Consider the following 22,690-nt stretch of genomic DNA (forward strand, 5'->3'; position numbering starts at 1 on the left):
ACCAAACCAAAAAAAAAAAAAAAAAGCAGCTCAATTTCCAGATCTAGACAAAAATCTCACTTATTTTTCTACCAGTTGGTTTATGCTATGGAACAAGATGTTGCTACTAATTCAGCACCTCCATATTAGATACTCTATTACTAAATGTACTGCATAAATATTAATACAAAGAACATTTAGTTCTGTTTAACTGTTAATTACCGCAGAGGTGTGTGCATTAACGTCATTAACGCCGTATGATCCGCATCAGGTTTCCTTATCTCTAAGACTATTATTTTTTTGTTTTTTTTTGTTTTTTTTCCTGCTTCTTCCTTTCCGCGAAGGGGATTAAAGAGGAGCCAGCCTCTCCTTAGACTTCTCGTTTCAGTTCCCTTTTTTTTTCATTCCGCGAGCTCTGATTAATACCTAATCAGACAAGTTAACGCTACTTGAAGAATTGACAATCTTTTAACACATTCCTATGGCAACAGTAATATACTGTACTAACGCACGGGATGGAAATATGCTCTGACTTAAATCGCATGAATGAGGCTTTTTTTTTTTCTTTTCCTCGGCCTCCGTAGAAAAATTGACCGTTTTCAGCCAAGAGAGGAACCTGCTCCGAGGCAAATCTCCGCTCGCTGTTTGGCCCGTCTTGGTTTTGTGCTAAGAGAGGAAGAATGATGTCTATAAATCAAAACGACAGCCAAAAAAAATTAAAAGGCACAAAATATTCATGACTGACCGGGGAAGGAATCCACCATGTCACTGCCACAGAAACCCCTCCCCATCTCTTGCTCTATTTAAAAGTCTTCATCATGCAAAGGTGCCTAAAAACGAGATTGACCAAATACCGCGTTTGGTCTTGATTGTAGCACTACTACCGAACTAGTCCCATCGTTACACCAGAGTAATTTCCACGTCCTCGATCTTCTCTGTTGGCCGGCGATGATGCTGTGTAGGGGGTGGCGGAGCCGCTCGCACCTGAAACAGCCAGAACCAGCCCGTAACTATCAGAAAACCATCACCACTTCAGAACTTGTACAGAATAAAACTGCAGCTTTGGGCCTTATACACCCAGATGATGCAAATATACAGATCGTTATTGAGATCAATACAACTGCGGTGAGTAACCTGCTGAGTTCAGGTCTAGTAGCCTCCAATTAAGCCATCATAGAATCACAGAATGGTGGGGACTGGAAGGGACCTCTGAAGATCATCTAGTCCAACCCCCTGCCAAAGCAGGTCCACCCAGAGCAGGTTGCACAGGAACGTGTCCAGGCGGGGTTTGAATGTCTCCAGAGAAGGAGACTCCACCACCTCTCTGGGCAGCCTCTTCCAGGGCTCTGCCACCCTCACAGGAAAGAAGTTCCTCCTCATGTTGAGATGGAACTTCTTATGTCCAAGTTTGTGCCTGTTACTTCTTGTCCTGTCCTTGGGCACCACTGAAAAAAGCCTGGCCCCATCCTCCTGACACCCACCCTTGAAGTATTTATAAGCGTTGATCAGATCTCCCTTCAGCCTTTTCTTCTCCAGACTAAAAAGCCCCAAGTCCCTCGGCCTTTCCTCATCAGAGAGATGTTCTAGTCCCCTCATCGTCAAGGCTCTTCGTTATTAAACGTCACCACTCTGGGGTGATTTTGCTCCAGGATGACCAGCAGCTACCCCAGGGCAAACACACCGAGTGAAATAAGTTATTTATTCTGCCTGTACCCACGGATAATCCTGGGACGGACTCGGAACTTGACATCTGATGATGTCCTTGCCTGGGAACTACAAGAACGCCTTGTTGGATCTAAGCAGCTTACTCGTGTTTAATCAATCACTGACCCTAACGATATACACCTGAAATCTGATGCTATTTTTACACTCTGCCACATCAATAAAGTTATTATTGCTCCCGATAAGAGATTACCTTCAGCGCTAACAGCATTTCATGCAGGGTTTTTATCACGTGGTTTCAAAATCCACCAGAGTGAAAAAGGAAAGCAGGGATTGTGGAGCAACACCAGGACAAACGTCCCAGTATTTTCAAACCAGGCATATTTCAAATGGAATTATTAACAGAAATCCTTTTACTTAAGGCATGACACTGGAGTATTAGCTTGAAAAGACATTAAGTGGCAAGAAATTGATGAAGAAAATACAAATTTACGGAATAGAGAAGCTGAATCGGTGTCTTTTTACAAGGGAATAAGATAAGGTGAAACTTCTTTGTTCAGTAATTAAATACTTAACGATGCAGTACTACCTCTGCCTCACGTATGTCAATGAATAAGGCCTAACTCACTGCCTACTGAAATATTCACAAAATAATTTCTGAATATCCAAAAGTGCTCTTTTTCTGCAGCCTCATGCATCGAGAATGGCAGGAAAATACAAATGTCACATCTTAATATGATTTGGTTGAGGATTTCAAAACCTCTCCAAACTTGATTTCAAAGTTAATCCTGGGAGATGGATTTTGCAAGTTCTAACTGATTAAATCCTTTCATTTCCTTTTTCCTATCCCCTTCCCTTTTTCTTATCCCCTTCCCCCTTCCCTTCCCTTCCCTTCCCTTCCCTTCCCTTCCCTTCCCTTCCCTTCCCTTCCCTTCCCTTCCCTTCCCTTCCCTTCCCTTCCCTTCCCTTCCCTTCCCTTCCCTTCCCTTCCCTTCCCTTCCCTTCCCTTCCCTCTTCCCTTCCCTTCCCTTCCCTTCCCTTCCCTCTTCCCTTCCCTCTTCCCTTCCCTTCCCTTCCCTTCCCTTCCCTTCCCTTCCCTTCCCTTCCCTTCCCTTCCCTTCCCTTCCCTTCCCTTCCCAGGCAGCAAAGACATCGCAAAATATATGAAATATATAGATCATTTCATCTTTTCTTGAAGAATTTTTAATCCAAACTCCTCAAATCAAGAGGTCCGGATATAAATGTAACCCTAAATGCCACCGAGTCCCACGGACCGCGTATCACGTCAAACTGCCGGTCAGCAGATTTGTCCGCCAGCACGTTGGAGAAGCAGAAATTGGACAAAACCTGTGATTTGGACAAATCCAGCTCTGGCATTTATTCGCCACCCCCTTTTTTAGGTCTGTTTAGGGGTTATTACAGGTGGCAAGAACAGAAATGATCTCCCAGCGCCTGAAAAGGCAGTGGAATTTTATGGACTGATATCTATTTTACTATCGTTGTAAGATGTAATTTCCTCCCAGGTTGGATTTCAGGACCGATACGCCTCACGCAGAGCCAGGGGTATTTACAGCTGCAACGGCAGCCACGGAAGGGCGGGTTAGAGGAAAAAAAAGGGGATGGATAAGATTCAAGGTCATCTTTAAACACAGGGACTTAAGTGTTTAAACAAGGGCAGCTTTGTTTTGTTCTAGCGTTCACTTGATCTCAAATAGCTCTCGTGTTCTATCACCGTCTGACACCTCTTCGGAATTATCCAAGGGGGTTGAACAGACCTCTCCTCGCACTATTCATCTGAGATAGCGCATTTTTATACTTGGATTTTATATTTTTGTAATTGGATTTGCAGAACGCAGAGAGCCAAATCTGGTTCGACACACCAGAAGGCCGTGCCACCATCCAGTAAGACCTGAACAGGCTGGAGAGTTGGGTGGTGAGGAACCTCATGAAGTTCAACAAGGGCAAGTGTAGGGTCCTGCACCTGGGGAGGAATAACCCCATGGACTAGGACAGGTTGGGGGTGACCTGCTGGAGAGCAGATCTGCAGAGAGAGACCTGGGAGTCCTGGTGGGCAACAAGTTGACCATGAGCCAACATCATGCCCATGTGGCCAAGAAGGCCAATGGTCTCCTGGGGGGCATTAAAAAAAGCGTGGTCAGCAGGTGGAGGGAGATCATCCTCCCACTCTACTCTGCCCTGGGGAGGTCCCATCTGGAGCACTGGGTCCAGTTCTGGCTCCCCCAGTTCCAGAAGGACAGGGAACTGCTGGAGAAAGTCCAGCAGAGGCTACGAAGATGATGAGGGCCTGGAGCATCTCTCTGCTGAGGAAAGGCTGAGGGACCTGGGGCTGTTCAGCTGGAGAAGAGCAGACTGAGAGGGGACCTCATCAATGCTGAGCAATAGCTAAAGGGCTGGTGGCAAGAGGATGGCAAGTCTGGGGCCAAACTCTTCTCGCTGGTGCTCGAGGACAGGACAAGGGACAACGGGCACAAACTGGAACACAGGAAATTCCATCTGAACATGAGGAGGAACTTCTTTCCTGTGAGGGTGGCAGAGCCCTGGAAGAGGCTGCCCAGAGAGGTGGTGGAGTCCCCTTCTCTGGAGACATTCAAACCCCACCTGGACACGTTCCTGTGCAACCTGCTCTGGGTGGACCTGCTCTGGCAGGGGGTTGGACTGGGTGGTCTCCAGAGGTCCCTTCCAGCCCCCCCACTTCTTTGATTCTGTGGTATTGTCAGGCGCTGCGTCACCACCCTGCTTTGAATATACCCGATTTACCCAGACTTGGCCCAATAACTTCGTAGCATCGATAAAAACAACTATATTTGTTTTTTAACTTACAGGTCGCAGTTTGCCGTAGGAAGTTTCGGGAGGAATTCGCGGAGGTTGTGAGAATCCCGGGGACTCGGAACTGAAGCTGTTTTCTGAAAGAGTAAGCAACAACCCATCCTCAGTATTGATGAATTAACTTTGTGTGGCCAAAAAAGCTGCTTTTTTTCCTCCCCCCTCTGAAATACAAACGTTCTAAATTAAGCACTTAGCTGAAATTCAGCCTTCCAATATCTGAAGGGAGCCTCCAGGAGAGCCGGAGAGGGACTCTTTGTCAGGAGCTGTAGTGACAGCACAAGGGGTAATGGTTTTAAATTGGAAGAGGGGAGATTTAGATGAGATATTAGGAGGAAATTCTTTCCTGTGAGGGTGGTGAAGCACTGGAACAGGTTGCCCAGGGAGGTTGTGGCTGCCCCATCCCTGGAGGTGTTCAAGGCCAGGCTGGATGGGGCTTTGAGCAACCTGCTCTAGTGGAGGTGTCCCTGCCCATGGCAGGGGGGTTGGAACTGGATGATCTTTAAGGTCCCTTCCAACTCTAACCATTCTATGATTCTATGAAATATTTCTTTTATTATCAGAAAATTCCTTACCGTTAGTTGAGGGCGACCTGGGGAAGTACTGAGAACCTCTTTTATCCGGACTGTGGTAGGGACTGGTGGGTGGCTGGTCATAGAGCGGCAGCGGCGGAAGGGCGTTATTAGGCTTCGGAGTGGGGGATACCTGCGTTAAAAAGATGGGGGGGGGGATATGCAGAAATCCTTACTCCTCGGTGTTTTTTATCGTACACACCAAACTGCAGTAAGTTCTCCGACACATCAATATGCCAGGAACTTTCACCTGGAGAAAAACCATCTGTCAAAAGTGCTGTCAGGTATGTTTGGGAAGGAAAACCAAGATATCCAACAGGGATAATTTATTTTTTCTAAATCACAGGTTGCCACCGAGCAGAGATTTTCATCCTCTCCCAGATAATTCAGGCGGACTTTTTGAAGGTTATCGGAAAAAAATCATTCGACCAAGTGTGTTTCTCCACGATATTCACACAAAAGCATTAAGATCCTGAGTTTTATCCCAACTCAGCTGCGTATTTATCAGTTTAATGTTAAGTTTTCACGGTCTTCCCAAATCAAAGGATAAAAATATGGGAGGAATTACTTTGTAGGGAATGTGGACGTCCAGTTGCCAGCACCACAATCACCCACGAGAATGTGTCTGATTTTCTAATATGATATAAGGATTACAGAACTATACTGAACTGAGGATGTTTTTGCAGAAATTGCTGTGATACAACATTCGGCACTATTCTGCCCCTCAGAAATTGAGAGAATACGGAACAGATTTAAGTATGAAAACATTAAATTAGGGCTGAGGGAGCCGGTAATTCTCTTTTTGCCAGGTTGTGTTTGATGGCTCAGTCAGCGCCATAAATTAATTTCAGGAAGCAGACTGAATTTTCTCCTTTGGTTCATTTCCTTTCTACCTTTATTCACAAATCCGTTACACTTGCCACGATAGATCAGTTGATAATTATTAGGCTGGGTAAGAAATTAAAATGTAAGCACTCAGGGTTGGTTATTATTTTTTTCTTAAATTTTTTCTTAAATTAAATTATTTTTTCTTAAATTTCTTAAAAATTTTCCTGATTTTTTTTTCTCTAAAGAAGTGGCAGATCTTTCCAGCCTTGCAAAAAACCCAAACAAATTAATTTTATATGTTCAAGCTGACTGGTTCCATACCTGAATATCTCCAATCCACTGAGTCTCCCCATTTTGCGAAGCCGTCAGCTCTTCGACTAATACTGATGGGAACACCCCAACGCGGCCGTTGAATTCTCCTTCCCAAAAGCCATCATCGTCTTGATTTTCCTTGTTCAGGATGCGGATGATGGCTCCTTCCGGGAAGGACAGCTCGTCGTCTGTCTGGCCCTCGTAATCGTAAAGTGCTTTTACAAAACAGACTGCAGAATGGGGGAAAATAATAATAATGTGGAATTAGGTTGAGCTTAAAAAAATGATCATAGAATCAGAGAACGGTTGAGGACCTTTCTGATCATGGAGTCCAACCGTCAACGCAACAACGACAAAACCCACCATGTTACTGTACGCGATCAAGGACTATATATAATTGCAGAGTCAAATTATTTTACCTTTATTTATTTTTAGCTAAGCTTAATCTCAATTCTAAATTGAATTAACAGTTGTTCTCAGATACAGGTCAAATATGAGAAATTCTCACGTGCGACGTCCAAACTCAAGACACAGAATGGTTCCAAGAACAAGCTTAATATACTATATATATTTTTATCGGTATTTACCACTGGAGTCTCCATTCAGGCTGCCTGAGACTAAATCAGCCTCGGTGGAGTTATTTGAGGTGTGGGAGCGAGTATCCAGCGCCGCCAGGGACTGGAGCATACTCAAGAGGCTGCTGGAGGTTGGGAACTGCAGGTACTTCTCCGGCACGTAACCCACTTGACCCACTTTATTCCGTGCCTGGAAGCGAATGACAGAAAAGATGTTCTGTTTTTGCAAAGAATCCAAATCACAGAATCACAGAATGTTACGGGGTTGGAAGGGACCTCTGGAGATCATCCAGTCCAACCCCCTGCCAAAGCAGGTCCACCCAGAGCAGGTTGCACAGGAACGTGTCCAGGCAGGTTTTGAATGTCTCCAGAGAAGGAGACTCCACCACCTCTCTGGGCAGCCTCTTCCAGGGCTCTGCCACCCTCACAGGAAAGAAGTTCCTCCTCATGTTTAGATGGAACTTCTTATGTCCAAGTTTGTGCCCGTTTCGTCTTGTCCTGTCACTGGGCACCACTGGAAAAAGACTGGCCCCATCCTCCTGACACCCACCCTTTAAGTATTTATAGGTGTTGATCAGATCCCCCCTCAGCCTTCTCTTCTCCAGACTAAAAAGACCCAAGTCCCTCAGCCTTTCCTCCCAAGAGAGATGTTCTAGTCCCCTCATCATCTTTGTGGCCCCTTTGTAAATCCTTTCTCCCATCCCAAGTTCTAGTTCCAAAAGTAACAGGGAAAAGAAGCCGTCTTGGGAAAATGATACCTTCACCCAGTCTTCCATATCTCCGTCTTCAATAACCTCCAACACCTCGTGTTCCTCTATGGTCAACTCATCTGGCTGAGAAGCCTGACGAAAATAACAGGAAAATTAGAAAATAAAAGTGTTTTCAGGCAGTGTAAAGAACATTCTCGTCCAGGCTTTTATTAAAAATTACGTTTTTTCTAAAAAAAAAAAAAAATATTAAAATTTGATGATAGAGCATGCTTTAAAACATATTAATAAGGGTTTTTCTGACGTTCACAAGACCCTTTTTGAGCCCAGAGGTCCGACGGGAGCACCCTGGATACCACCCAGCGCGTCCAAGCCTATTTACTTTCCAAGCCCTAATTACCCCGTGCTCTGCCGCTGGCTCCGGTGTGATTTACAGCCGACCCAGCGGCGGTAAATAGCCTGAATGCAGTTTGTCAGCGGAGCCTCAACTCCTGAATGGTGGTTTCACGATCCCGGCACAAAGAGGAGCTTTGTGGCGCGGGCGTTGCAGGAGGAGGGGTTTCTCATCCAGCAACACCCGCAACAGAACTCATTTTTTCCCAGCTAAAGGTTCCATGTATTTAATTTGCACCATTATTGAGCCAAACGCCGACGTTCTGCCTCAAACTCCCACCAAACAGTTACATCTCTTCATTTGTTTCTTGCATAATTCATTTTTTTAATGGCTTAAAAAAACAGAAATCACAAACCTTATATGAATAAACAACTTTGCAGGTGAGAGGATAATTCCTTAGAGTACCAGAAGGACTAGAGCTGCTGTCATCAAACACATCCATGCTGTCTTCAAACTCTTCACCTTCTTCCTTTTCTGCGTCGGCGTTAATCTGTTAAAATAAATCGCATTTGGCATGAAACCATCGAAGAAAAATCAGTGAAGAAATAACAGTATGAAGGAATCATAGAATCATAGAATCGTCCAGGTTGGAAGAGACCCTTGGGATCATCGAGTCCAACCATCTACCCTACTCTACAAAGTTCTCCCCTACACCGTATCCCCCAACACCACATCTAAATGGCTCTTAAACACATCCAGGGATGGTGACTCAACCACCTCCCTGGGCAGCCTGTTCCAACGCCCGACCACTCTTCCTGTGAAAAATTCTTTCCTAATGTTCAGTCTAAACCTACCCTGTTGGAGCTTGAAGCCATTCCCTCTCGTTCTGTCATTGATTACCTGTGCGAAGAGACCAGCACCGACCTCTCTACAGTGTCCTTTCAAGTAGTTGTAGAGAGTGATGAGGTCTCCCCTCAGCCTCCTCTTCCTCAGACTAAACAGTCCCAGCTCCTTCAACCGCTCTTCATAGGGTTTGTTTTCCAGGCCCTTCACCAGCTTCGTTGCCCTCCTCTGCACTTGCTCCAGCACCTCCACATCTCTCTTGGATTGAGGTGCCCAAAACTGGACACAATACTCCAGGTGTGGCCTCACCAGCGCTGAGTACAGGGGGACAATCACCATTCTTCAGTGTGGGTTTTTTTTTAACTAACGATTATTGAAACTGGACCCAAAAAAATGGCGACTAAATAATATTCAACACACAATTCTTAAATAAAAACAACAGGAAAACAAATACAACAAAGCAAATGAATAAGAGCTGTCACCAAATTACACCTTTGCTTTCCTCAGCCGTATTTCTCCATTCTCCATTCTCCATTCGAGCACAAAGCCGTGGGCTTTAAAAAGAACCGGAGAAGATTTTGGAAGCTCCAACTCAACTCCTGGACACGATTTATTTTACAGATAAGCGGTGGGAGAGGGACCGACATGCCTCGGAGACGGGATTTCGGAGGCAGAACAAATAAGTTTAATGGAAACAAGAGTCACTGACGGAGAATTTATGCCGCTAAAAGATTAACGGAGCTGCGGCCACGAGTTATAAAATGAAACTGCAGCAGAAATACTTAAACTCGAAAAAAAAATTAAAATGAAAAATAAAAATCAGCCTTCCAGCTGGTGTTTTCTGCACAATCGATTTGCTGCAGTTTATTATTAAAAAAAAATAAAAAAAAAAAATCAAGAGAATGAACGATGATTAAAAACTAGCTATAAAAGTTTAAATAAAACCCGAAGTCGATACACCGGAAAAATACAAGTTTCTATAAATGTAGTTTGGGCACCAGTGACACGAGCTGTGCTTTGGCCTCGTGCCTGGATTAAATTCTGAATAAACACTTTATCTCGTGTGAAAAACAGGCGACAGAGAATCAAAGGCGACACTGTTATGTATTTGCCGTCTTCCCTTTATTCCTTCCTTTTAACTCCGGGGTGAATTTGGTATTCCTCAGGGCAGCTAAAAGACTGGTAAATCAAGAAAAATACAAGCTGAGGCCAAAAAGGGACTCTGCAGGCTCCCAAAGCAGGTTCATCGTTTTCTGACTTGGATTAATTTTTATGTTGTAAGTTCTACACCGCATCCTTGGAATTCATACGTGGGGTTTTTTTTTTTTTCCCCCCCATTTCCATTCAAGTGCAGTTTGCATCCATCGCCACTTCAACGCCTTCACGGATGTTGCGGTAACGAAATAACGCTTTGATATATTACCGACCAACTATAAATTACGGCAAATTTAAGGTTTTCCCCTCCAGTTTCTAACTGTCTTTTGCTGCGCACGGTCCGTGTTCCAGCAGCCGTACGGAACATCATGGAAATTAGTGTATCATGTCTAGAAAGACTCGTTCGTGAAACATCTGGTCCTGGTTTTCTCGGGCGAGGAAGAAAAATACATTTTAATTTTCAGTGCGTGGGCTGCTCAAACTCCTCGAACAGCATCGTTTGCAAAGCAGGCAGAGAGAGGGAGAGCAGCGTTAACGATACAGGAGGCTTAGCAGCTCGTGTCGTAAAGCTCATCTTTCATCGGAGCCTGGTAGCGTTTTGCAACAACAGGTATTTCGGGAGTGAAACCACAACTTGGTTTGCACGGGTTGGTGGTAGCAGACGACAATCACGCCTGAGTATGAACCAGTAACCTAATATTTAGAATCATAGAATGGTCTGGGTTGGAAGGGACCTTTCACATCATCCAGTCCAACCATCAACCCAACACTGACAAACCCACCACTAACCCATGTCCCTCAGCACCACGTCTGCCCGGCTTTTAGATACCTCCAGGGATGGGGACTCCACCACTGCCCTGGGCAGCCTCTGCCAAGGCTTGACAACCCTTTCATGAAAGAAATTTTTCCTGATATCCATCCTAAACCTCCCCTGGTGCAACTTGAGGCCATTTCCTCTTGTCCCATTGCCTGTTCCTTGGGAGAAGAGACTGACCCCCCCTGGCTACACCCTCCTTTCAGGGAGTTGGAGAGAGCGAGAAGGTCTCCCCTCAGCCTCCTTTTCTCCAGGCTCAACACCCCCAGCTCCCTCAGCCGCTCCTCACAAGACTTGTGCTCCAGACCCCTCACCAGCTCTGGTGCCCTTCTCTGGACACGCTCCAGCCCCTCAAGGTCTTTCCTGTTGTGAGGGGCCCAAAACTGGACCCAGCACTTGAGGTGGGGAACTTTTTGGGGCATGTACACTGGGAAAAAAATAAATGGATTCCCTCCCAAGCTTATGCGTTTCATCATTATATCAGAAAGCCACTGGAGAGGTGATGGGTGATTAAGTCCTTCAGCTTTGCAGGAGGTTAAGTAAATACAGTGATATCAAGCCATTGATCCTGCTTTCTTCTTTTTAGAAAGAAAATATATTAAGAGCTTTGCTGAACAGATTATGTCACTATAAACACCGGCACAAAGAGCAGCGCAGGACGCAGGGACGGCAGGTAGCCGGTGCCTGAACATTAATCACTGCCCACTCGTTAAGGATGGAGTGAAAGTGCTGCTTGTTACGTGCTGCAGGAATTCTAATAATTGCAGGCAGCGTAATTTCGGGAACAGTTCTAAGAATTCCATCTCCGGGCTGTCCTCATCTGGCCTGCCAAGGTCAACAGCATCTTTATTTTTTAATACGGGAGGGTACGTAAGTGTAAACGGGGAAAATAAGAATCAGAGTTTAACCTCCCACGCCGTGGCATCTGCTGGCTCGCCGGGGGCTAGCACGGGGTTTGGCTCGGTGGCCAACCCTTGGCACGTCTGCTGAGACGGAGAACAGGGTGCTGGGCACAATCCAACACGCACGACGGGAAGAAAAAGGAAGTGGAGGACAAGGAAAAAGGGGAAAAAAAACCCCCCAATCTGTTAAACACAGGGTAACACATCCTCATCTGTCCCGGCTAGAAAGGATCTGAAATGACACTCGGAGCAAGAATTCCTGTGGGATTTGGGAAGGCTGGAGCTTGGATCTGCTTACTCCAGGCTTGAATCTCTAATTATCCTCCTAAGGATGGGAATAAAGAGACAGACCGGGCAGAGCAGGGATTTCATAGGAACCTTTACTGCAAATCACCATCCCTGTGTTTGAGCTCCATGTGTAATATCCTAGAAGAAACATCCCAGAAGAAACATCCCAACACCCTGAAGAAAACAGAGCGGATTCAGTGCTCCCTCACTCTTTTCAACTAAAGTTGACATAAATGAAAATATCCGTACACCCTGAAAAAACCCTCTCCCTCTAAGGGTTTGCCACCATTCCCAAGAAAACAATGAGGAGGCAGAAAAACACGAAGAAACATGGGAACGGGCAGGATTTCTTGTGCGCAGACACCACGTATTGGCTGAAACGGAGCTTTTGTTTCTCTTCGGTGGTCGGCGAAAGCAAAGCATCCGCCAAATCATCCGCGGTGCCATGAAAAACCACATTCCCATTCCCCCTGAAAGTTTCGTTACACAAAAAGATACATTCCGGCTGCCCAAAGCTTTTAAGATTAAAAAGAAAGCGTGAATTAAGGAATTTCAATAGTGTATGAAGACTACAGTTAGGAAAGTATCCACAGGCAAACCTAGACTTTTTATAAAAGCCTCTGAATTTCATTAAATATTATATAAACACGCACAGAAAATTAAAAATTTAAGGCAAGCTGAGTAAACCTTCAGGAATTTTATTTCAGTTGGTTACTGGGGAAGAGCAGCAGATTGGGTGGTTTTATTGCCAAAGGTGACAGCTCAGCATCACGTGTCATACGGGGCAATTCAAAAAATCACGGAATCATCGAATTGTCCAGGTTGGAAGGGACCTTTAAGATCATCGAGTCCAACCATCAACCTAACCCTGATAAAAACCCATCACTAAACCATGTCTCTAAGCTCTATGTCAACTTGACTTTTAAATCCCTCCAGGGATGGTGCCTCAACCACTTCCCTGGGCAGAACATTCCAAGGCTTAATAACCCTTTCCGTGTAAAAATTGTTCCTAATATCCAATCTGAACCTCCCCTGGAGCAATTTGAGGCCGTTTCCTCTTGTCCCATCACCTGTTCCTTGGGAGAAGAGACCGACCCTCCCTGGCTACACCCTCCTTTCAGGGAGTTGGAGAGAGCGAGAAGGTCTCCCCTCAGCCTCCTTTTCTCCAGGCTCAACACCCCCAGCTCCCTCAGAAGTTCTCCAGACCCTTTTCCTTGTGCTCCAGACCCCTCACCAGCTCCGTTGCCCTTCTCTGGACACGCTCCAGCCCCTCAATGTCAAAAAAAGGAGAACATCAGCTCTTTTATCAGTTCCTGTTTTCTGAACAGGGTAGGTTCAGGCAGCTGCTCGACTCAGCAATCTCTATTTTTTTTTAAAATGTATCACTCTTCAGGAGAGGAGAGAAATGAGAAATGAATTTGCTTTTTATTCTTTCTTGAATTAAAGAAAAATGTGCTTTCTTCCAAGCTAAACAGGTGGGGGACGTCTCAGGCCGATTTTGCAAACCAACCACAGACGTTACAAACACCATTACGCTTACGTATTACTGAGTACAAAATCGTTACCAACCTCCCATCCATCCGAGTCGGTTCTTAGCTCAATTTGGGGTATATCGGATGAAATATTCAAAAGAGTTAGTGGGACTTCAGGCAGGGTGAGCCATACTCAGGTAAATGAATTGACCAGTTTCTGAAGTTACCAACTCCCTGGATGAAATCATAGGATCAAAGAATGGTTCGAGTTGGAAGGGATCTTAAAGACCATCATGTTCCAACCCCCTGCCACGGGCAGGGACACCTCCCATCAGACCAGGTTGCTCAAAGCCCCGTCCAACCTGGCCTTGAACCCCTCCAGGGATGGGGCAGCCACAGCTTCTCCAGGTAAGAAATTCAGGAGTGATCAAGTTTGTCCTTTGTTCCGATTTAATTCCTTTACTGTTTTACGTGAAACTAATTATTCATATAGAAAATGTCAAACATGGACTGTATCTCAAATAACGGGGCAGCAACTCACAGGTGAAGAGTGGTAACATCTACATCCACAACAAATCCACTTTGAGCAACCTGCTCTGGTGGGAGGTGTCCCTGCCCATGGTAGGTGGTTGGAACTCGATGATCTTTAAGGTCCCTTCCAACTCTAACCATTCTATGATTCCGTGAAATTCTTTAAGGGAACCGTCTAACCCTACTCAAAGGAACGGACAGTCTGTTTTCCAAATCTTTCACTGATTTTTAATGAATCAAATTTTCATCTCAACTACCCAAATCGATTTGGAAAACCGCCTTTTCTTTCTTGATTGACTTTCACTGCGATCTGCACACAAACGACTCCGGAAGAGACGATGTGGAGTCGACATTTTTCTAAACATTTGGGGAACAAAAAAAACCCCCGCCTTTCATCCAAGCATCTCAGATAACGCCGTCAACTATTAATGAAACTTCAAAGAAAACACGCACACATTTTCCTTTCCAGGAGATGGCAAATAAATGTTATGGCACTTATCCAAGGTCAGAAAAATCAATCTAAAGTAAACTCAGCAACAAAACCCAGAAATCCATTTTTTGGGGGGGGTTTCCTACATGAAATTCAGCCACGTAAAGCTACAAGATTTTTCCGGTGAGCAACCAACCAACCCAATATGATCGATTTGGTTTTTTATTGGATTTAGATTTCTATTGGAAACCGTACCAGGTGTGAAGAGCCGTTGTTGGTCACCGAAGGCAGACTGGCCCAGCGTTCGTTTTCCAGTTCTTCCATCACTTGGTTCATGGCGCTTTTTAGCCACGTGTCCACGGACACACCGATCTGCTTCAGCAGGTCAAGACGGGCTTCTGCTTTCAGCTTAATTATCTGCGGGAATAAACAGGCACGAGTCAGAATTCTTCCAAGATTACATTTCGCTCCTCGCCACCGTACAAACGTGTTATTTCCTGATCCGCAAATTACGGAAATTACACAAATAGGTGGCTCCGAAAGCTGTTCCACACGGAAACGAGGCCAGTTCTTCATTTCCTTGCCTGCGGGAACGTGGTGTGAGCCAAGAGATGGGAAATGGTTTTCTTGAGATGTAAAACTACAGGCACAGCCACTTTCACAAGCTGGTGGTTTTGAAATAACACCTATTAGTTCATGTTAATTTTCTATTCATATATTAGAATCATAGAATGGTTGAGGTTGGAAGGGACCTTTCAGATCATGGAGTCCGACCATCAACCCAACACTGACAAACCCACCACTGACCCATGTCCCTCAGCACCACATCTGCCCGGCTTTGAAATCCCTCCAGGGATGGTGACTCCACCACTGCCCTGGGCAGCCTCTGCCAAGGCTTGACAACCCCTTCCAGGAAGAAATTGTTCCCGGTCTCCATCCTAAACCTCACCTGGTGCAACTTGAGGCCATTTCCTCTTGTCCCATCACCTGTTCCTTGGGAGAAGGAACTGGCTACAGTTCCTTCAGGGAGGAAGGAAGGCTTCTCCTACGGGGGGAGAAGCGCCCCCCTGGCTACACCCTCCTTTCAGGGAGTTGGAGAGAGTGAGAAGGTCTCCCCTCAGCCTCCTTTTCTCCAGGCTGAACACCCCCAGCTCCCTCAGCCGCCCCTCACAAGACTTGTGCTCCAGACCCCTCACCAGCTCCATTGCCCTTCTCTGGACACGCTCCAGCCCCTCAATATGAGGGGCCCAAAACTGGACCCGGCCCTCTAGGTGGGGCCTCCCCAGTGCCCAGTCCAGGGGGGATGGTCACTGCCCCAGTCCTGCTGGCCACACTGTTCCTGATACAGGCCAGGATGCTGGTGGCCTTCTTGGCCACCTGGGCACACTGCTGGCTCATATCCAGTCAGGCTGTCAACCAACACCCCCAGGTCCTTTTCCACCAGGCAGTTTTCCAGCCACTTCTAGTTGGTGGCTCCATTCTATATGTTCTAGCCGTCGCTTAGTTTAGGTTATTTTCAAAGTGCAAAAACTCAGACAAAACCCAATGCTTCATAGTATTTTTAAAATCAGGCATATTCCTGGCTGCAGACCCTGATGCCCTTCAGCTGGGGACTAAACGGGATGTGATACACGAATAAACCCGATGTGATACACACACACAAACCCACCAACCCCCAAATGAAGCTATTTTCCATCAGCATTTTCCAGAGATCACAGGAAGTGTATTTGTTATGGAAACGGAATATCTTAATAATTCCCAAATTAAACAAATAACACACTTCAACCAACAATCTCATGAGCTTTGTCTTTAGAACAGAATGACAATTTCGGTTTTCTGACAGCTGGGTTGGCTTCAGCATCCTGGCATGTTTTCTGGCCGACGGAGCCAAGGCTTTAACTAATTCACGGCAAAACACCACCCTGATCCAAATTATTTAACAATCTAAACAGGAGGAACGGAAAGAGCAGCACAAAGAAATTCAGAATTTTGAGAAAAGCAAAATTCAGAATGTCAAGAAAAGGAGAACATAATTTCAGGAAAAGCGAAACAGAATGTCAAAAAATGAAATCCAAATTTCAAAAAAAGAAAAGTAGAATTTCAAAGATGGCATCAAGAAGTGGGGGGCAAACCTAGGAAGAAAATCGAGGATATCAGTGTCCTGTCCAACCCTACCATCATCATCCTGTTGCACTTGCTCATCAGAAGAATAAAAATCATGGGATTTACCAAAGGTCCCTTCAGTGAGTCACTGCTGGAGGCGACACCAGAAACCCCCTGAAGATTTCATCTCCATTCTCACCCTTCCACGGGGATCAGAAGCGCCTTGACTTCAGCATCGCTGCCCGTATCAATAGACCAAGTTACCAGCAGCACTGGGAAACCAAGCAAAACCAGCAAAAATAGATGGGTCTAAGCAAAAATTAAAGGGAAAACGCTTTTTCTGTAGTGGCTGAAGCACAGTAGACTATGGAAGAAGAGATGTAGAGTGAATTAAAAAGCCAGTTGGTGCTACATAGATTTTTCTCTCTCTTACAAATATCCTTCCTATATACAAAATTATGTGTGTTGAAACGATACTGGTATTTTTTGTGGGTTTTGACACACTTTACTATTATCATAGAATCACAGAATGGTTAGAATTGGAAGGGACCTTAAAGATCACGGAGTTCCAACCCCCCTGCCATGGGCAGGGACACCTCCCACCAGCCCAGTTGCTCAGAGCCCCATCCATCTTCCTATTAAGAAGGTAAGTCAGAAAATAAATATATAAAATATATAAATATATAAAAGACTATAACTTTCATTCAGCTGAACCCCACACACGGATCCTTTTTCATTTTAAAACTATTTGCGAAGGTGACTTTAAGCCTGTTTCAAACAATGAAACTCCTTTGGAGAGAGATTATTTTTAATTCCGTTTGGAAGAAATGTGATTTTTTCAGAAAGCGGGTAAGTTATTGGAGTAAGATTTATGATGTGAACGGTATCTTCGTAGGGGGAGAGCTGCAGGCACGCGCTCTCCCACATCATTAGGTTGGGAGACCGAAGGATCGGACAAGCCTGAGAAGTATTTCCCACGGGAAAAGCCAAAGCCACTTCGCCAGGTGGAGTTTCCACTTCTCCCCGCAAGCGGTCTTCAGGTGAATGATTAACACGTACCGTAAATACTGTTCGTACAGCCCGGAAAATGAGGAAAAAAAGCAAAATATATTAATATGCCTCACATTACTTCAGTCAAGATTCAGAAAATACTGATTTAAAAAGAATGAAGAGTCCAAAGACGGATCCACACACCAGTATTTACATTTGAAAGGCAGATCCTCCCAGTTCAATTGTGGCATCAAGCATCTTCTGAAAACCTTGTGAGTCAGTACGGCCCGAGCCCCAGCCCAAAATTTGTAAATATTTACAAAAGCAATACCTTTGAGAAGGTTTGAAATCGGGAGCGTTGGGTGGTGTTAGAGTTTTGAGCTCCAGAGGTGAATGGAATAAGCATTTTATCCCTTTATTGGTCTTAGGAAGGCAATATCTCTCACTTGTTTGTTTTTTTTTTTACCTTTTGCCCCTAATTATATTAGTGTGTATATTTTAAAGCTGTAAGAATATGGAAACAATAATAATTTTAACTAATCATTAACCTTTTCTTTGGAAAAATTTCCTTTAGGAGGACTTACCAAACAGAGAAATGGATTTCTCATTGCATCAGGCTAAACAGAGAACACACATTTAAACCAACGCTGGTAGCACGGAAGGGTTGCATCTAAAAATCTGACAGCAGGGCTGGCAATTCCTGAAAAAACTTCTCTCCTGTCGATAAATACTCACGATTTTGAACAAAACCACTTTCTAACCACACCTGCGTTGAAAGAAGGGGAGAGGAGTGACTCTGCAGCACCCAAGTGCCATCCTTCTCTTGGTTTTCTTTTTTGAAACTGTGACAGATTGACTTAATGCGGGTCAACGCGAGTCATTTGCTTTGGCTTGTTAATGAGAAACTCCTCATTTTCTCACGTCACCGATCTGAAGGGCCTCCACGTCTATATATATCTGGGGAGTAAAGTAGCTATCCCCTAATTTGCCTTTACATTCTGACGTTATCATAGAAGCATAGAATGGTTTGGGTTGGAAGAGACCTTAAAGACCATCCAGTTCCCACCCCCCTGCCCTGGGCAGGGACACCTCCCACCAGACCAGGTTGCTCAAAGCCCCATCCAACCTGGCCTTGAACCCCTCCAGGGATGGGGCAGCCACAGCTTCTCTGGGCAACCTGGGCCAGGCTCTCACCACCCTCACAGCAAAGACTTTCCTCCCTAGATCTCATCTCAATCTCCCCTCTTTCAGTCTCAAACCCTTCCCCCTCCTCCTATGGCTCCCCTCCCTCATCAAGAGTCCCTCCCCAGCTTTCCTGGAGCCCTCCCCTTGAGGGACTGGAAGGGGCTTAAGGTCTCCCCGGAGCCTTCTCTTCTCCAGGCTGAACCCCCCCAACTCTCTCAGCCTGTCCTCACAGCAGAGGGGCTCCAGCCCTCCCAGCATCTCCGTGGCCTCCTCTGGCCCTGCTCCAACAGGTCCATGTCCTTCTGATGTTGGTGGCAGCACTGGGGTGGGGGTGTCTCCCCAGAGCGGAGCAGAGGGGCAGAATCCCCCCCCTCGCCCTGCTGGCCACGCTGCTGGGGATGCAGCCCAGGATGGGGTTGGTTTTCTGGGCTTCCAGCGCACGTTGCCGGCTCATGTCGAGCTTCTCATCCACCAACACTCCTTGGTGGACTCCTTTAGGAGGACTTTCCGTATGCCTTCACCAAAACTCCGTGGGAAACCCTAAGCCGGGTTGTTTTGCTGTTTTACCTCATTATGCAATTTCCAATTAGCTGGACTTACGCAACAGCCCTAAACATCAGCCCAGGCACGCTAGAAACACCGGTAGTTCCTATTAGTGCTCAGTTTGTTGTTTGTACAAACTTGTGAGCTAAAATAAACAGGCTGCTCCCAGATCCTCCACTGTACTTCAGACAAGAGGCTTTAATTCCGAGGTACCCAGCAAACCCAAGCGCGTCACCCCCCCTCTATATTTACACATCGTGCTCTTTAATATTCAACAAATGCTTCTTCCAAACCACAAATGTTTTGAATTTCATTCCGTTGCAGACAAACCAGAAAAGCGCTTACAGTATTAGGTCAGGCCTGCACTTGAAAGATGTATAATGTTATTTACAAGCATATATATACGTATTTACTGAAATAATTCTACTGGGAGACCAGAGTTAACAGCTTCCTACCTATATGAAAAAAAAAATAAATAAAAATACTAGACAGCAGTATAACTTTTATTCTGCTTCTCGCAAGGGAACAGCTCCATATTTAAAAATACATTCAAATATCACTGTGTCTAAATTAGGGGTTTGATGCTTTCATTACAGTGGGATAGAGTGCACCCTCAGCAAGTTTGCCGATGACACCAAGCTCAGTGGCGCGGTCGACACGCTGGAGGGAAGGGATGCCATCCAGAGGGACCTGGACAGGCTGGAGAGGTGGGCTTGTGGAAACTGCATGAAGTTCAACCAGGCCAAGAGCAGGGTCCTGCACCTGGGACGTGGCAATCCCAGGCACAACTCCAGGTTGGGCGGAGAATGGCTGGAGAGCAGCCCTGAGGAGAAGGACTTGGGGGTGTTGGTGGATGAGAAGCTCAACATGAGCCGGCAATGTGCACTGGCAGCCCAGAAAGCCAACCCCATCCTGGGCTGCATCAAGAGAAGCATGGCCAGCAGGTCGCGGGAGGTGATTCTACCCCTCTACTCTGCGCTCGTGAGACCCCACCTGGAATACTGTGTCCAGCTTTGGAGTCCTCAACACAGGAAGGACATGGACCTGTTGGAACGGGTCCAGCGGAGGGCCACGAAGCTGATCAGAAGGATGGAGCACCTCCCCTATGAAGACAGGCTGAGAGAGCTGGGGTTGTTCAGCCTGGAGAAGAGAAGGCTCCGGGGACACCTCATAGCAGCCTTCCAATATCTGAAGGGAGCCTCCAGGAGAGCCGGAGAGGGACTCTTTGTCAGGAGATGGAGTGACAGGACAAGGGGTAATGGTTTTAAATTGGAAGAGGGGAGATTTAGATGAGATATTAGGAGGAAATTCTTTCCTGTGAGGGTGGTGAAGCACTGGAACAGGTTGCCCAGGGAAGTTGTGAATGCCCCATCCCTGGAAGTGTTTAAGGCCAGGCTGGATGGGGCTTTGAGCAACCTGCTCTAGTGGAGGTGTCCCTGCCCATGGCAGGGGGGTTGGAACTCCATGATCTTTAAGGTCCCTTCCAACTCTAACCATTCTATGATTCTATGATTACGCCAGAATAAAATGTTAAATGAGAGGGAAACAAGGGATCACCAAGAGGAAATACTGGTGTTTCCACCAGCATGAAGCTCCGTAACAAGCTTTGCTGAATGTGTGGCTTTTATTCCTGCAGCCAGGCACAAGGTAGGATCCACCTTGCAGGAAGGATGCAACTCCAGCCTGCCCAATCTTCTCTTCCCCTCCCTGATGTGGGGAGGAGGCAGCCAGAGAGGGATGAGTTGAAATAGGAAGAGATGTGCTGTGCTTGCTGACAAATCACCGCTTTGCACTACGCTGCAAGACCACAAAATCATCACGAAACAATGCCCTATCTCTCAAAGCCCTCCAAAAGACCATGTATTAGGGCTACAAAGATGATGAGGGGACTAGAACATCTCTCTGCTGAGGAAAGGCCGAGGGACTTGGGGCTTTTTAGTCTGGAGAAGAGAAGACTGAGGGGGGATCTCATCAATGCCTATAAATACTTAAAGGGTGGGTGTCAGGAGGATGGGGCCAGGCTTTTTCCAGTGGTGCCCAAGGACAGGACAGGAGGGAACGGGCACAAACTTGAACATAAGAAGTTCCATCTCAACATGAGGAGGAACTTCTTCACTTTGAGGGTGGCAGAGCCCTGGAAGAGGCTGCCCAGAGAGGTGGTGGAGTCTCCTTCTCTGGAGACATTCATAACCCACCTGGACACGTTCCTGTGCAACCTGCTCTGGGTGGACCTGCTCTGGCAGGGGGTTGGACTGGATGATCTCCAGAGGTCCCTTCCAACTCCATATCGTTCTGTGATTGTGTGATATATTTCACATTAATAACTAAACCATGCTTTAAACCTTGATATTCCCTCTCAACAGAAGGGACTCCAGCAGACGCACAGCCCCAACTTCCCCATGGATTGACCTGCACTGATTCTTTTCAATCGAGCATCCACTTCCATTCCCAGCAATATTAAGTACCCCCAGGAAGGCGGCGGAGTTTCGAAAGCGCAGGAATGCTGGAAGCCGGCACTCGCTGCCCAAATTTCACTGTTCTTAAGTCTCACTGTAGGACAAATATTTTCCCATTTAATAGCAAAATCGCTACTTACAGTCACTATTTACCAATTGCTATTTAATAGCCAAGGACTGGGCTATCTTTGCGCTGATTTAAAAGCCCTCAGCCACCCACAAAGTTTACAGAGTTCTGGGTGGTTCCCGCTTCTCTGAGCTGTTCTTTTGCCGTAGCTGACGGCAGGTTAGAAGAAGATGAAAGGAAAAAAAAAAAACCTCCCAAGTTTGAAAAAATATAAATATTGTTATCTATTCCTCACATACCTATCGCTGCTCTACATGGAAGAAGGCACAGTTTTGTTTATTTGCCGTTCCAACCTTAATTAAGCGAAGGCTTTAGACCTACAGCTTGCACAAGATGAAGATAAACAACCGCTTTGGAAGTCGTGGAAATTAAAACCAGCAAGAATACGTTATATTTCACTGAATTTCACTGAATTTTTAGAGTTGGAAGGGACCATAGAGATCATCTAGTCCAACTCCCCTGCCGAAGCAGGATTGCCCAGAGCATGTCAGAGCATGTTACTCAGGACTGCATCCAGGCGGGTCTTGAAAATCTCCAGAGAAGGGGACTCCACACCCTCCCTGGGCAGCCTGTTCCAGGGCTCTGGCACCCTCACCGTGAAGAAGTTTCTTCTCATATTTGAGTGGAACCGCCTATGTTCCAGCTTGTGCCCGTTGCCCCTCGTCCTCTCACTGGCAACCACTGAAAAGAGTCTGCCTCCCTCCTCCTTCAACCCACCCTTCAGATACTTCTAAGCATTGATGAGGTCTCCCCTCAGCCTTCTCTTCTCCAGGCTAAAGAGTCCCAGCTCTCTCAGCCTTTCTTCATAAGGGAGATGCTCCAATCCTTCAATCATCCTCGTTGTCCTTCACTGGACTCTTTCCAGTAGTTCCCTATCCCTCTTGAATTGGGGAGCCCAGAACTGGACGCAGTATTCCAGTTGTGGCCTCACCAGTGCAGAGTAGAGGGGGAGAATGACTTCCCTCGACCTACTGGCCACACTCTTCCCTATGCAGCCCAGGATTCCATTGGCCTTCCTGGCCACAAGAGCACACTGCT

The 22,690-nt window shown here is 46.1% G+C and overlaps 1 protein-coding gene across 1 annotated transcript in view; it reads right to left on the reverse strand.

Moving 5' to 3' along the window:
* Nucleotides 1-300: 300 nt before the first annotated feature.
* FCHSD2 (FCH and double SH3 domains 2) overlaps nucleotides 301-22,690 on the reverse strand; it is a 210,679-nt gene continuing 188,289 nt past the window's right edge. Inside the window, exons 13-20 of the mRNA XM_074145762.1 lie at nucleotides 14,504-14,665; nucleotides 8,229-8,363; nucleotides 7,531-7,614; nucleotides 6,785-6,962; nucleotides 6,207-6,427; nucleotides 5,061-5,190; nucleotides 4,483-4,565; nucleotides 301-963 (exon numbers count right to left, since the gene is read on the reverse strand). Of these exons, the coding sequence (XP_074001863.1) occupies nucleotides 880-963; nucleotides 4,483-4,565; nucleotides 5,061-5,190; nucleotides 6,207-6,427; nucleotides 6,785-6,962; nucleotides 7,531-7,614; nucleotides 8,229-8,363; nucleotides 14,504-14,665 (1,077 nt within the window). The 3' untranslated portion in view covers nucleotides 301-879. The remainder of the gene's footprint in view (nucleotides 964-4,482; nucleotides 4,566-5,060; nucleotides 5,191-6,206; nucleotides 6,428-6,784; nucleotides 6,963-7,530; nucleotides 7,615-8,228; nucleotides 8,364-14,503; nucleotides 14,666-22,690) is intronic.

Source organism: Numenius arquata, chromosome 1 (assembly GCF_964106895.1).
Source record: "Numenius arquata chromosome 1, bNumArq3.hap1.1, whole genome shotgun sequence".
In the NCBI taxonomy this organism is placed as follows: Eukaryota; Metazoa; Chordata; class Aves; order Charadriiformes; family Scolopacidae; genus Numenius; species Numenius arquata.